This window comes from Solanum stenotomum, chromosome 12 (genome assembly GCF_019186545.1).
Source record: "Solanum stenotomum isolate F172 chromosome 12, ASM1918654v1, whole genome shotgun sequence".
NCBI classification, from domain to species: domain Eukaryota; kingdom Viridiplantae; phylum Streptophyta; class Magnoliopsida; order Solanales; family Solanaceae; genus Solanum; species Solanum stenotomum.
In genome coordinates this window covers 30,345,073-30,358,657 of record NC_064293.1, presented here as the reverse complement: position 1 = coordinate 30,358,657, position 13,585 = coordinate 30,345,073, and the positions used below count along the sequence as shown (strand labels likewise).

General features: G+C 34.0%; 1 protein-coding gene across 2 annotated transcripts; it reads right to left on the bottom strand.

The window, feature by feature from the left end:
- Nucleotides 1-2,501: 2,501 nt before the first annotated feature.
- LOC125846442 (kinesin-like protein KIN-14E) lies at nt 2,502-12,247 on the bottom strand. 2 transcript variants are annotated; one of them, XM_049525853.1, is made up of 24 exons: nt 11,986-12,247; nt 11,243-11,481; nt 11,031-11,103; nt 10,731-10,862; nt 10,408-10,646; nt 9,962-10,289; nt 8,666-8,765; nt 8,408-8,589; nt 8,182-8,297; nt 7,904-8,006; nt 7,223-7,375; nt 6,991-7,137; nt 6,691-6,891; nt 6,251-6,415; nt 6,072-6,176; nt 5,830-5,970; nt 5,546-5,740; nt 5,126-5,252; nt 4,820-5,022; nt 4,543-4,725; nt 4,060-4,155; nt 3,713-3,910; nt 3,123-3,394; nt 2,502-2,966 (listed from the first exon to the last, which is right to left on the bottom strand). In XM_049525853.1, exons 2-24 carry the CDS (start codon nt 11,386-11,388, stop codon nt 2,774-2,776), a joined length of 3,798 nt encoding a protein of 1,265 aa, XP_049381810.1. In that variant the 5' UTR covers nt 11,389-11,481; nt 11,986-12,247; the 3' UTR covers nt 2,502-2,773. The 2 variants fall into 2 exon arrangements, with proteins under 2 accessions (XP_049381810.1, XP_049381809.1); XM_049525852.1 differs by having other exon boundaries at nt 12,092-12,247.
- Between the last annotated feature and the right edge of the window lie 1,338 nt (nt 12,248-13,585).

Genomic DNA, 13,585 nt, shown 5'->3' with positions numbered 1-13,585 from the left:
AAAAAAGTTGGGTGGTGATGGAGGATGGTAGAAGGTGGAGAAGATGGAAGGGAGAAAGCAAGGAAGAAGAAGGAGAAGAAAATATTTACAAAAAAAAAATCAGAATATTTACAAAAAAAGTCTCTGACGCGCTCAAAATTCGTGTAGCACACGTATTGTGCTTAGTCAGCAAAAACAGAGGCGTATCTAGAGGGGGTGTCGTGGGTTCACGTGAACCCATGCTTCCCTCTCTAAATCATATATAGTAGTGTTATATTTTTAAAAAAATATTTAAATATAGATGTGTGAACTCATGTTCAAAGTATCATATAAAAATGTGATGATGATTGGGTGCACTTCTCTAAGTGAGAGATAAAAATTTAAATCTTATATCTATCTTGTTTCTTTGAGTAACACTTTTTCAAGTGGTTATCAGTTACACTTTTGTCGTTTCAACTAATTTTTCTTTTGTTTTTTTCCTTTATTCTTTCAAAATTTTCAAGTGTATTACATTGAGAATTCCTAAAAAATTTAGCATTGTAAAATTTTTATATAATTAAATCAAATGTGTATATTAAAATTTAAAACTAGTAGTATTATATATTTTGGATCTATAATTTTTTAAACTTTAATGATTCATATTACAAACTAAAATTCAAATCGATCAAATTTATATTAGAGATACATTTTTTCGTAATCGTGCACCCATCTAGCCGAGATCCTAGATACGCCTCTGCTAAAAGTGTCAAAATGGCACAGCAAGACCCTACATGAGGTGTCTAAAATGAACATCGCCCACTTGAGGCGCCTAAGTGAAATTTCGTGCCAAGTTTAGGGGGACACTGATGGGTTAGCCCTTCTTTTGGACATACAAACACATTTGAAGCATACATCACTCTCCTGTGAGAAAAACAAAAATCAAACAATAGTGTAATTCATTTAATTTATTATATTTTCTCTTCATCAAATTATTTGTCATGTTTCTTTAAAAATATTAATTTGGAAGATTTTTTATAATTTTATTTTTATTTAATTTCTCTTTATTGAATATGTGTCATCACTCTACAATTTAAATATATGTAGTCGTCAAGAACAATTACTATTAACATAAAATGGAAAATAATAATTAATTTTATTCCAGGACGGAAATGACAAGGATATATTCAACGAAAAAGGGTCAAAATTGTCCCTGAACTATGCGAAATAGACTACTTATACCCTCCATTACATTTTGGGATCAAAAATATCCCTGCAGTATCCCAGGAGACCACAAATACCCTCAAGAGTTAACACTCCAATTTTTTAGTGACGTGGCAAGCCACATGGGACTAATCCTTCCACCTAAGCATTGCCAACTAAGATTCACTACAAAAGAACTTGACTTTTAGTGGCGACAAAGTCACCACAAAATCCCAAAATATTGCCACTAAAGCTTATGAGTGATTTTTAGTAGCGACTAAGGCTCCAACAACCATTCGCTAGTAAAACCTATTTTTTCAACAAAAAAATATGATAATTAATTTCGATTGCGACCTAATTTTCTAAAATAAATAACTTGCAATATCCATATTAAAAACATCCAATATTATTACGAAAAATAATCAAAATATTCAAATCCCCTACTATATATATATAATGCATCATTGTACATTTTATACATTTACATATGACATAAAAATAAAACATATAGTGTCTTCAAACTCCTACTTAATCGATATCATATTTGGTTTTTAAAAAACAATGAAGAAAAAAACACAAAATTAGAATTGGATGTTAAAAACTTTTAGTGACGATTTTCTTGGTTTTTGTGGCGACTGTTGTTGCCGCTAAAGGTCTAGTTCTTTTGTAGTGAATCCTAGTTGGCAACGCTTAGGTGGAAGGATTAGTCCCACGTGGCTTGCCACGTCAACAAAAATTTGGGGTGTTAACTCTTGAGGGTATTTGTGGTCTCTTAGGATAACAGCAGGGGCATTTTTTATCCCAAAATGTAACGAAGGGTATAAATGGTCTATTTCATATAGTTCAGGGGCAATTTTGACCCTTTTCCGTATATTCAATGTATTTTATAAATGATGTTTGAAAAACAATTACGTATTTCGTTGGAAGTGGTAATAAAAGAAAAAAAAAGATGAGGTAATTGATATAACAAGGGATTATAACATAAGGTTGTTTTCCAAAAAAGAGACAAGAATCAAGAAATGAAATAAGAAAAGTTTTTGCTCATTTTCATTACAAGATGAAGTAAACACTGCCAATATCTTGGTGCTGTTGAAGGTATGAACGAACACTTTACCAAGAAGTTTATAAATTAACGTAAGTTGGTAAGAATGCTGAGAAATGGACCATTCTGCTGAAATTTCTCTTATGGTTCCGAAAAAAGAAATGCAAGATATAAAAAACAGCTATATTGGATTGGAGTATATATAACAAATCAATCTGGTAAGTAGGGCTGCTTAGCCTAATTATGTAATAATTATCAACAATAATAAGGATTTCCATATCCAAAACAAAGAACAAAAAAATTGGGGAGAAAGAATGAAGTAACCATTGATTGATTGTTTAAGTATAATATACACATATAGCTCTGTACAACATGAGGATTGAGGACTCTCTAAGCTAAATTCTTTAAGACTCCCAATCAGACAACAAAATTCTGGGAAGGAAAATCTCAACCACTTCAGTACCAGCTTGAACAAGCTGTTCAATTGTTCACTATTTCCTTCATCACACTTTTGAGGCAGCTAAACAAGATACTCAACTTGATTTTCGTTCCACGTGTTCAATTCGAGAGGTTTTACATGGAATAACGACCATCAGTCTTGTCTTTAGTTGGTCGTTCATCTTGGATTTCCTCCAATTCCTCATCATCTCCTTTTCTACCAGCTTGTTCCTTCCAATATGAAACTAGCTTCTTTAAACGAGCGACTTCCTTAGAGGAAACATTTTTGCTGGGATCATTTACAATAGAACGAACTCTTGATGCATACCTGTGAAGCATGGAAACCAAATTTCCAGATAAGTAACAACCCTTGAATATAAGTCGGCTCCATCATATGATTAACATGATCAATTGAAGGAGGAAAATTATTAGCTCATTTAAATATGAATACCACGATCAAGAAATGAAACAATAAAGAACATACGTCAAGGAATTGTGAGTCTCATCCAAGTTTGATTCTGCTGGAGAGATGTTTACAAACATCAGGGTTTTTGCATTTCCACCTAACGAGTCACTCATCAACATGGTTAGCTTGTGATTTCGATAAGGAATGTGTTGATTTCCTGAAGATAATGCACTTATAACATCACCAAGTGCTGATAGGGACTTGTTAATGCTTTGAGCTTCTTTTAATTGATTGCCAGCTGAGCCTGACTTTTTAACTCTTTCTGAGCCAGCAAGATCCACAAAACTCAGCTGCAGACACATAGAAAAGAATAAAGCAGAAGCTAGAGGTACAAAGCTAAACTTTTTAGTGATTCTATATTCGTAAGGTAAATAACAAATTAAGATATACTAGCTCTAAGATCTACCTAAAGATGCTAAGAAATAAAACTTGAGCTACTCCATCAAACTATAAGGATGCGAAAAAGTTTAAAATTCCAACTAAGGAAAAGCGAGTGACCAACTATCTTCTGTCTACTTGCACTTTGAAATTCCCCAGAATGTGCAGCATCATATAAGTCGAACAAGTTCAAATTGTGGCAATAAAGCAGAAGGGTGTGATACACCTACCTTCCCTCTGGCAATTGCCTGAGTTTGAAGATTGGTACTCTCGATAATAACTGAAACAATAAGATGAGATCTTGAACTCTGCTCATTCATCAAGGTTCCAGTCGTATGACGCTGTTCAGATCCTCTTTGGATTATTGTCTTAAGCTCCTCATACGTTGAAATAGACACCACTGTCACATTCTCCACAGAAACCATACCCTGTTTGTACCAAATTTTGCTAATTGTTACAGCCAAAATAAAAAAATAAACATAAGCTTATCCAAGCTTAGTAAAATGAAAAGAAAACTGCAAAGGACTTATTGACATAAGAAGTATTGATAATTTGAGAAGCTCCAAATAACAATCACCTTTGAATCCTTTTTTATATCCAATTTCAAGCGCTTTGCTTGCTTTGGCAATAAAAGATCTACCAACGTATCCTGATACAACTCTACCATGTACGCCTGAACAAGTTCATAAACACTCATGAGTTTACAATGAGCCTTCTGGAAGTCCATCTATTCAGGTACTCTATAACTTACAAGCACCGAATAAGGAGAAAAATCATATGAAAACAAAACAAGTTGAAAAGATTCTTTTGGAAAAAAAATGATTTTTTTTTTATTTAACTCATTCTCAAAAGGTGAAAACATTCAAATACTCAGTCTCGACAATTTTTGTAATAAATGTTTAACTGAAGAAGTGGAAATTTAGAAACTTGACGCATAGCATAATTAATGTGCCTTCTTTATAAGGTAAGGTAATTTGAAGCATAATTGATATACTACCTAAATTAATTAAAGCCGGAATAAAAACCTATCATAATCTTTTAAAGAATGAGAAGAGTTTACCTTTAAAGAGAAAGAGAACTTATTACTGTCTTTTTTCATAATTCTAAAGAGTTCGGACATAGCTCTTGGTGTCAGTCCTGGATTACTATCAGCTCCATAGATTGTGAATGTCTTGCCAGATCCAGTTTGTCCATATGCAAATATGCAAACATTATATCCATCAACAGCTGATTGCACCAAATACTACACCACCAACATGTCAAACTTAGAAGCTGCTAGGCAATATAGATTAGATCCTAGCAGAGTTCTAAAAGAAATCAATTGATTTCTTGCTTACCTTAGTATCTTCGAACACATCATCTTGGGTGGCATTTCCATCAAAGACACGGTCATACATGTGCTGTTTTGCTTTATCATCTTTCCATAAATGTTCAACGGTAAACTCATCAACACTTCTGATGGCATTTCTTTCCTTTGCTATAATTTCCTTTTCACAAAGTGGTCTTAATCTACAGTAGACTCTGATCTTGCCTTTCATATCTGAGACATGAGTAAGATCCATAACATTACACTTCAATAGAAATAGCAAATAATTTTTTATAGAAAAATGTTCAGTGGCACAAAAAAAGGCCAGTAATTTTACCTTCTATTATGTTGAAATACTTTTTCCTCAGAACTTGTTCCTCCCGGTAAAGTGCTTCCATTTCTGCCAATTGAGCCCCTTGCATTTTCAAGATGGCAGCAGTTTGTGCATTTTTTCGATCAATATCCTGTCAAGTAATTGCCAAATTAAAAATGAAAATATGATGTTTGATATGCCATAATAAATAGGGCATATATTATAACACAAATATCTAAGTATAAACTCTGCCTATGTGAGCTTGCTAACATTGCTGGTTCCAAACACATCTAAAGGAAGTAAGTACACTGCCAGTATAAAACTAGTTATTGAATCATGAATCCTTGCAATTCAAAACCAATGGGTACTGAGGATCACATAACCGATAGCAACTGACTTGGGATAGAAGCATAGTTGTTGTAAATATTAGTACAAGATGTTCACCTCTTTCATTTCTCTCAGCTCCTCAAGCTCCTTTAAATTATTCTGTAGCATTTCTAGTTCCTTGTCTTTAGCTTCAAGACCAGACTGTGCACCAATCAAGTCGTGTTTGGCCTCTTCTAGTTTCCTTTGAAGTTCAGAGACTCGGAGCCTCAGCCCCTTGCATTCTTTTTCAAAATCTTTCTGAAGGTTTTCCATCTGTACTCCAAAAAATCAGTGCAGTCAAACAAAAATATCAATATAAATATAGAATGCATGCTAAACACAAAGACATTGAGGCAACATACCTCATTTGATTTCTTCTTCTCTAGTCCTATGACTTTTTCCTCAAGTGATGCTTTTTCACTCAAAAGCCTCCTCTTTGTTTCTTCTGCAGTACGCAAATCCATAGTACGAGCTTTCAACTCTTCTTGGATCTTCTGTAAGACCTGCAAGTGAAAGCCACATAAGTTTGTTTTTTGTAGGTTTATTAAACTCACCAACTAATTTCAACAAAAATTTAAGGCCAGACACAAATTTATAGCGCTACCTGGTTATTTGCTTCAACCAACTCTTTCGTAATATTTTTCTCCAATCCTTGAGAACTTAACTTTGAAAGACGCATTTCCAAGTTTCGCTTCTCCGTTAGGGCAGCCTGTAAGGAATGGGCTTATACAATGAGATGATTGTCACCTCAATAAATCAAATTCAAGCACATTTAACAAACACCTGAAGCTCTGCATCTTTTTCATCGCATAAAGATCTGAATTTATCACAATCATAAGCAGCCGCTGCTAAATTTTGCTTCTCGGAACTCAAGTTATCTTTTAAGCCGTCCAATTCTTCTTGCATCTCTGATTCTTGTTTTTGCCTTTCATGTAAATCTTCCACCAACTGCTTATCAGTACAAAGACCATGAGCTCGAAGCAAATGTGTGCATTTGACTATTGTAATTGAAAAGATGGATGAATGCATAATGGGTAGAGCAAATAAGTGTCATGTACATTTTGCCAGAGAGATGAATGATAGGAGATGAGAAATATATTCTAATATGGCAAGTCAATTCTGTTTTCATATTACCAGCAGCATATACCTTAAACGTTAAACATTTCAATTCTAACTTTGCAAAAAGCAAAAAAGTTTCTTCTACAACAACAAATACCACTCACATCATTGACTTTCTTCTGAGATTCTTCAAGGGCTCTAGACAAATCCTGAATGCGTCTTTCATTAATATCAGTGTTTGCAGTTTTGGGATTATTTGGAACATCTCCATTAACAGAACCATTAGCCGAAGAGCGGGCTTTAGAGTAACGGCGTAACATCACATCATTAATATGTGTTTGCAGAGCAACACAAATTTCTTCTCCCTGCGTAGAATGGAGATGTCAAGCTATGCGAAATGGTGAGTCAGATTCAATGACACACATAACATAAGCATGTTCATTGGTAATAGAAACACTTTGAACCTGTTTCGTTTCAAACTGAAATATATGCAAGACACCAGCAACTCTCATCTTAAAGAACACAGCAGTGTTGCTGCTACCAAATTGCATTATGTCCCTAAGCTCAGCTGAATGCAAATATTCCTTTGGAACTGGACGGAAAAAATGAACCTGTGGAGAAAGAGAAAATCATGCCTAAAGTAAATACACATCTCACTTCTAAAACAGTTAAGCAACACCATACATTATATCATACCCCACGCTTATTAATGCCCAATACAATTTTCCCAGGTAAAAGTCCAATTGGATCATCAATCTTCCGAACAGCAAAGAAAACTGAATTCCCATAAGGAAGTGTCCTCAGGATCCGCAAAAATTGTTGTTTGGCATCATCTTTTGTCAGATTTTCCTAAAGAGAAGAAAAGAATGAACCTCATGTTGGTAGCAGTTCACAAACACAAGAATCCAAGTAATTTAAACATAAATCATAGGATAGCTGGTTAGCAAATTTTTAAATAAATGAAGGGAAAACTAGCCACGATGAAAAGAAAAAAGAAACAAATAGAACAAAGTGAACAGTTAAAAGTAACTCAGGGACAACAGCCGAGAACTGCTGGTAATTCTCTTTTCCTGCTCACAAAAAAATGACTTTGAGAAATGCAGGAAACATAAATAATCTAATATTGATTGGAGAACACTTGTGTGGTGATGACATGAGCTTAAATAGAACAGCAAGGATTCATCCAGCCGACCCCAACTTGTTTGGGACTGAGGCATAGTTCTTGTTGTATTGATTGGAGAACACCTTTTATTATGAATGAAAACACATGTAGTAAAGCATAAAAAGCATCATTAAGGAAAAAGTCAATAAAAGAACTTCTATTCAATTTCTTAGAACATTATTCATTGACCAAGAAGACCCAGATAAAGCTCTTACCATCACTTTGTAACGAGAAAGGATGTCCAATTCCCATTCCCTCTTTGCCCGTGTCATTGCAATTTGTCTGGGTAAAAATCGCTCCAGCAGTGATGTCCAGTCACTATAAAAAACTAAACAACTTAGCATATGGGAAAGGCATAAACACTACAACATGTTCAGGCTTTGAAAGGAAAAGTACCAGTAAGAAGGAATAAGAAACTGGAGACCAGTCAAATATGGGAGAAAGTATGAGGCATAATCTAAAAGGAACAGAAGTTAAAAAAAGAACTACTGACGTGCAAGATTCGGGGCCATCCACATATCCAATGTCAACCAGGATCTGCAAAGCAGACATCTGTGCAGCATCTTCCTTGCCAACAGGATAATTGCCCATTATGTAATCATGTTGTAACTGTGAACACAACAAATATTATTACATAGTAGAATCAACTTTGATTTGAAGGTATACCAATGACTTGAACATTTAGCATAGCTCAATTAACTATAAGCAAACTAACATACTTGAACATACGATAATTGCACGAACATTGGCTCTGTAACAGCTTCATCTGACTCCCGAAACAACTTTTTCTTGAAAATCAATTTACAATGCAAAATCTCTCCTTTACTTCTATCTTTCGATGCCTTAAAGTCCGCCAGAAGATCTCCAATATACTTATTTTCATCCAAACCAATATACTCCTCTACAGAAAATATACATGTTTAAAATGCAGAAGATTCGACCTTAAAATAATTTATAATGTGGAAAGGAAATAGTACCATTTCCAATGTCTGGAGATTTAGATCCAGTAACAACCTTACGGCACTCGAACAAACTGAAGCTAGCATGAGCAGACAATTTGATTATCCCTGCAACCTCCTGAAAGAGAAGGTATGTCACAAAAAAATTATCAAGGGAAAACATCATCATCATTTCCAACGTTAAATATATCTGTTTCCTCAAGAAACTAAGAATGCTTAAAGAGGACTTCTTAATTAAAAAAGTGATAATAAACCATGTCAAATGATCTTAAAGCCCTTTCTGAAATTCAAGTTAGAGAGACTAAGCCATCTATGACTATAAATAAGTCAAAACTTTAAAATTCTTGAGTCTTAAGAAAATGAGTCTAAGAAAAAGAAAGAAAAGAGAAGAGAATAAGAAGTAACAGACAGATAGCACAAAAGTTAAAGTTCCAGAACAAACTATAAGAAGCTGTCCATTGACTGATCAGAAGTCAATTACTACTTAAACACTAAGCCAAGTGAATAATAGATTTAGAACAGACATGAGATGTATGTTGGAAGGAAGCAAAGATTGATAAAGAAGCCATCTAAGGAATAGAACAAAGAGGAAAGGAAAAGATAAAAGACTGAAACTGCCAATGAAAATTTTAGTGTTAAATATCATGTCCCACATGGGTCGTGTAAGTGCAAAACAGGTTTATAATGGCCTAGGCCACTCCAACAGTGCCTTAAGGTGTTGGGTTGTGCAAGTCCAAACTGTTTAAGCTGTTGTAAATGAAGGCTTGCTATTACATCTTAAACTACATATCATCTATCAATTAGGTTTATTTTTCAAGGATGTCTATTTTTATGAGAATTATTTTACTAGGATGTTTCATTCAAGAACACATTTGGAGATGCAGCATTATCTTACTCTCTCCTGCACACATTGTCGCCTCCCTCTTATAGTATCTTCAGAGCAGTGTTCACTTTCATGAACGAAGGAAAGAGATATCACACATATAAAATAACCAAGAAGTTACAATTATCCTACTTTTTACCGTGCAACTTTTCTCATTAATCATTATACCTTAATACCAAAGAATAACTAGTGAACCCCACATATAAATAGAGATTTTCCAACTATCATGTTAAGTTCATACTGAGTCAAACATGGCCATTAGCTCTTGGATAAAAGAACAAAGAATAAAAACAAGGATCTCCTAAATCATGTTTTGTTCGACCAAATTATAAATCCCATGTGTATTTTTTGTTTGCATAACTCAAACATTAGCATCAAATTTATCAAAAAAAAGTTTATTGTATGTAAACTATATGGAAATTCAACAATACCTCAATAGCATCAGCAACAGTGGTTGCCATGTCATATGTAATTTCCTCGAAAGTTTCATCCAAGAAAAACACTATTGTAGTAAGCTTTTTACCAGTTAAATGAGCTTCAATCTCCTCACGACCAGGTATCGTGTGCCTAGGTCCAGCCTTAATCGAACGTTTCAGTGCATTTAGAGTATTTATAGCAAAAACTTGAACCTCGGAATCAGTATTAGTCCCATGTGCTACAGTGTGAATATATTCTGACAAGTATCCACCAATTTCCTTGCTTGGAGGCATGCAAGATGCACACAAGTACATTAGCTCCCATGTTTTAATCAAAGAATGCCTATATGTACGAAACAAACATGTGTGGAACATAGTCAAGTTAAAAGCAACATAATCAACAGAAAGAAGTGAATATCAGCTTCCCATTTCTCAATCAATAAACTTGATGGTCAAAGTACCTCTCTGGATTATTCCTAGTTTGTTTTGAAATTTGTGCAAACATTTCATCCCGAAGCTCAGATCGCTTCAGGGCCTGCTTAAATAGCTTGCCAACAAGCTCAATCCGTTCATCCAAGCTGATTGGAGCCACTCTATCATAGGAATCAATACCCATATACTTCAGAATAGACTGAAATAACTTAACTGCCCTGCTAATGAGATCACCATTTAGTTTCAAAATTGATGTTGGAATGGGTTCCTGTCAAGATGCAAGTTGTTTTTAGTGTGCAAGTGTCAAGAGATACATTTTCAAAATGTAAAGAGCTAAATAGCTTAATCTCACCCTTTGAAAACACAGCATATCCTCAAATGTAAACTTTTCTCGAACTTGGGGCCCAACAGATTTTTTCAGGAAGAACCCACGTTTGCTAGCAGAGTGAATCTGTTTTTGCATAGCCTTCAAAAAGCCCTCAACCTATAACCACAAAGAATCTATATTACCTCTCTGAAGTAGCAGCAAAGCATAATTGAGATCCACCATGTCATTCTTAACAAAATTCAGAAAAGGAAAAAAGTCACTCCAATCTTTGTTGTGTGCATACAGACTCAAATGATTATCTTTTTCTGCAAAGTCATGTCTCACCTGGAATCTGTCAATATAAGGTATTGCACCAGCAAGTTCGGGTGACAGGACTGATGAGAGGGTATTTGGAGTGCTGCACATTACATAACGCAAAAATGCAGTTGGTAATTATAACTTGTAAGGTAGGAGATACAGCATTAGATAACACTAACCATTTTCATCAAAGTATGAAATAAGACCAAAGAAGTAGATATAATGGTAAAAAAACTTACGGTGGAGCGAAATTGGAACCATCACTATCATAATCATCCCCATTTGAGGTTGGAAAGGAATAGTGTGAAGGTGTTTCATATCCATTGCTTGAGCCAAAAGATGACCTGCTTGACCTCATACTAACTGGTGGCATATCAGAAGTCATGTTCCAAAACTATAATCTCCACTCTATACAGCTCTCAAAAAGACCATCCAACTCCTCAATTAAACGGTAATCTTCAATAACTTCAGCAGTTACCTAACCAATTTAGCAACACCATGATTACTAAAAATCAAAGAAGTCCAAAAGCATATAACCCCCGCACTTAAGAAGATGCCAATTTCAACAAAGAGTCAACAGAGGTCCCAAACCAAAATCAACACTAACCATAATAAAAACCTAACAGAATCACAAAAATACGATCAACATTGCACGATATGCTACAAAGCTCACAGAAAACTCAAAAAAATCAGATAACTAGCAAGCTCCCTAACACACAAACCAAATTACCAGCAATGTTTTCTACTAAACAAGAACCAAAGTAAATTACCCACCAAGATCCATGTACCCACAAGCACAGAACACTAAAAAAATTCAAACTTGGTAATAACAGTACAGTACACATTGGGTAAAAAGACAATAAGTCGTAACCCAGTGAAGTAGATCGAGAAACCACAATGACAAAACAGAAAAAAAACGCAAAACCCCATTCGACAAAACAGCATAATATGAGCTGTAACTCATAATAAAACGCCTAAAAACCTCTGGGTATGTGTTTTCTTGTTTTGGGGCTTCGTGTACCTAAACAAAAATGGTGTTCAGAAGCTCAGAAATTAGAAATAGGAAAGCGAAGAATATATGAGAATACCAAGAGGAAATGATGAAACCCATTTTGGATTTATGCTGAAAATGGAGCTTTACTTAGAAGAAAGATCGGTACCAGAGAGAGAAAGTAGAGAGAGAAAGAGATGTTAATGGTGGAGTGAAGGAGGGAGAAAGAAGATGGTGTGAAGGTCACGAGAGTTTTTTAAATAATTTCAATTTCAAACCTCTTTTTTTCGGAGTAGGGGAAAATGACAAAATATAAAAGGGAAATAAGGATAGGTTTATTTTGATCCTTTAAATATTTTTAATTACTTAAATTTACTAAATTGAAACATTTACCTTTTATTTAACTAATCGAATGAATAAACCAACAAGGGTTGTGGAAATATCAAGTTTAAAAGGTGTTTGGATTGACTTAAAAGTTGGTTAAATCTACTTTTAAGTTAGTTTTGACTTTTGCAAGTATTTGATAAATATAAAAAATAATTTAACATAAGTCAAAAATGACTTATAATAAGTTGGGAAGTGTTTGACAAGATTAAAAAAATGACTTAAAATAAGTCAAAAACCAAAAGTAGGTCCCTCTACTTTTTATTTTTTGACTTAAAAGTCATTTCATTTTGACTTTTTATTTTTTACTTAAAAGTTACTTTTCTTAAGTCAATCCAAACGAGCTCTAATTCACCCCAAATATAGAGTCATCTTTGTTAGGGAGATTAACCGAATGAACTTAAAAACTAATTATTACTATCAAAAAAGCACTAATAAACACACACACAAAAAAATCGAACAAATTGATCAAACTCGATTGATTATAGTAAAAATAATTTTGTGAAATATTTAAACAATTAAGCACGGACGATTTTTCACTTTCTTAATTTTTTGGTCAAGTAAAATCAATGGCGTTCGATTGATTTTATCAAATGGATCAAACCAATCCAATCGATCGATAATTGAATTAAGATTTAAAGGACTAAAAATGATCGAAGTCATATGTTAAGGAATAAAATAAACCTACTCATATATAGGGAACAAATTTGGCTAAAAATTCTTAATACGACTATTTTAAATATCAGAATTGTCTGTTGTTAACATTTTTTCTGAAATTGGTAATTTTTGCTAGAAGAAGTGAATAACGTTTTTAATTTTAATGGGCAACTTTAGAATGAACAATTCTTATGTAACAGTTATACATCATACATATGTTATTATATAGTACCTTTATATTATATAGTTCCAATAATATTACTCATTATTTAATAGATGCGGAGTTGATATTAGGAGTTTGGGGTTCTAAATTTTCTTCCTCGTCCTTACCATTGAGCTGTTAATCAGCTTTATTAGGGGTTCACAAGCTATTATTTAATTTTTCTAGTACAAATATAGGGTCTATGAAAAAGTTATTGGATTCGTCCGAACCCACAAACTCCGCCTGCATCATTACATTGTATGTTAATCAACCAAACCGAATTTAGAGGTAAATTATTTTCACTTAAAAGATATGAAAATTTTAAGTGTATCACTTTTAGATGTGGTA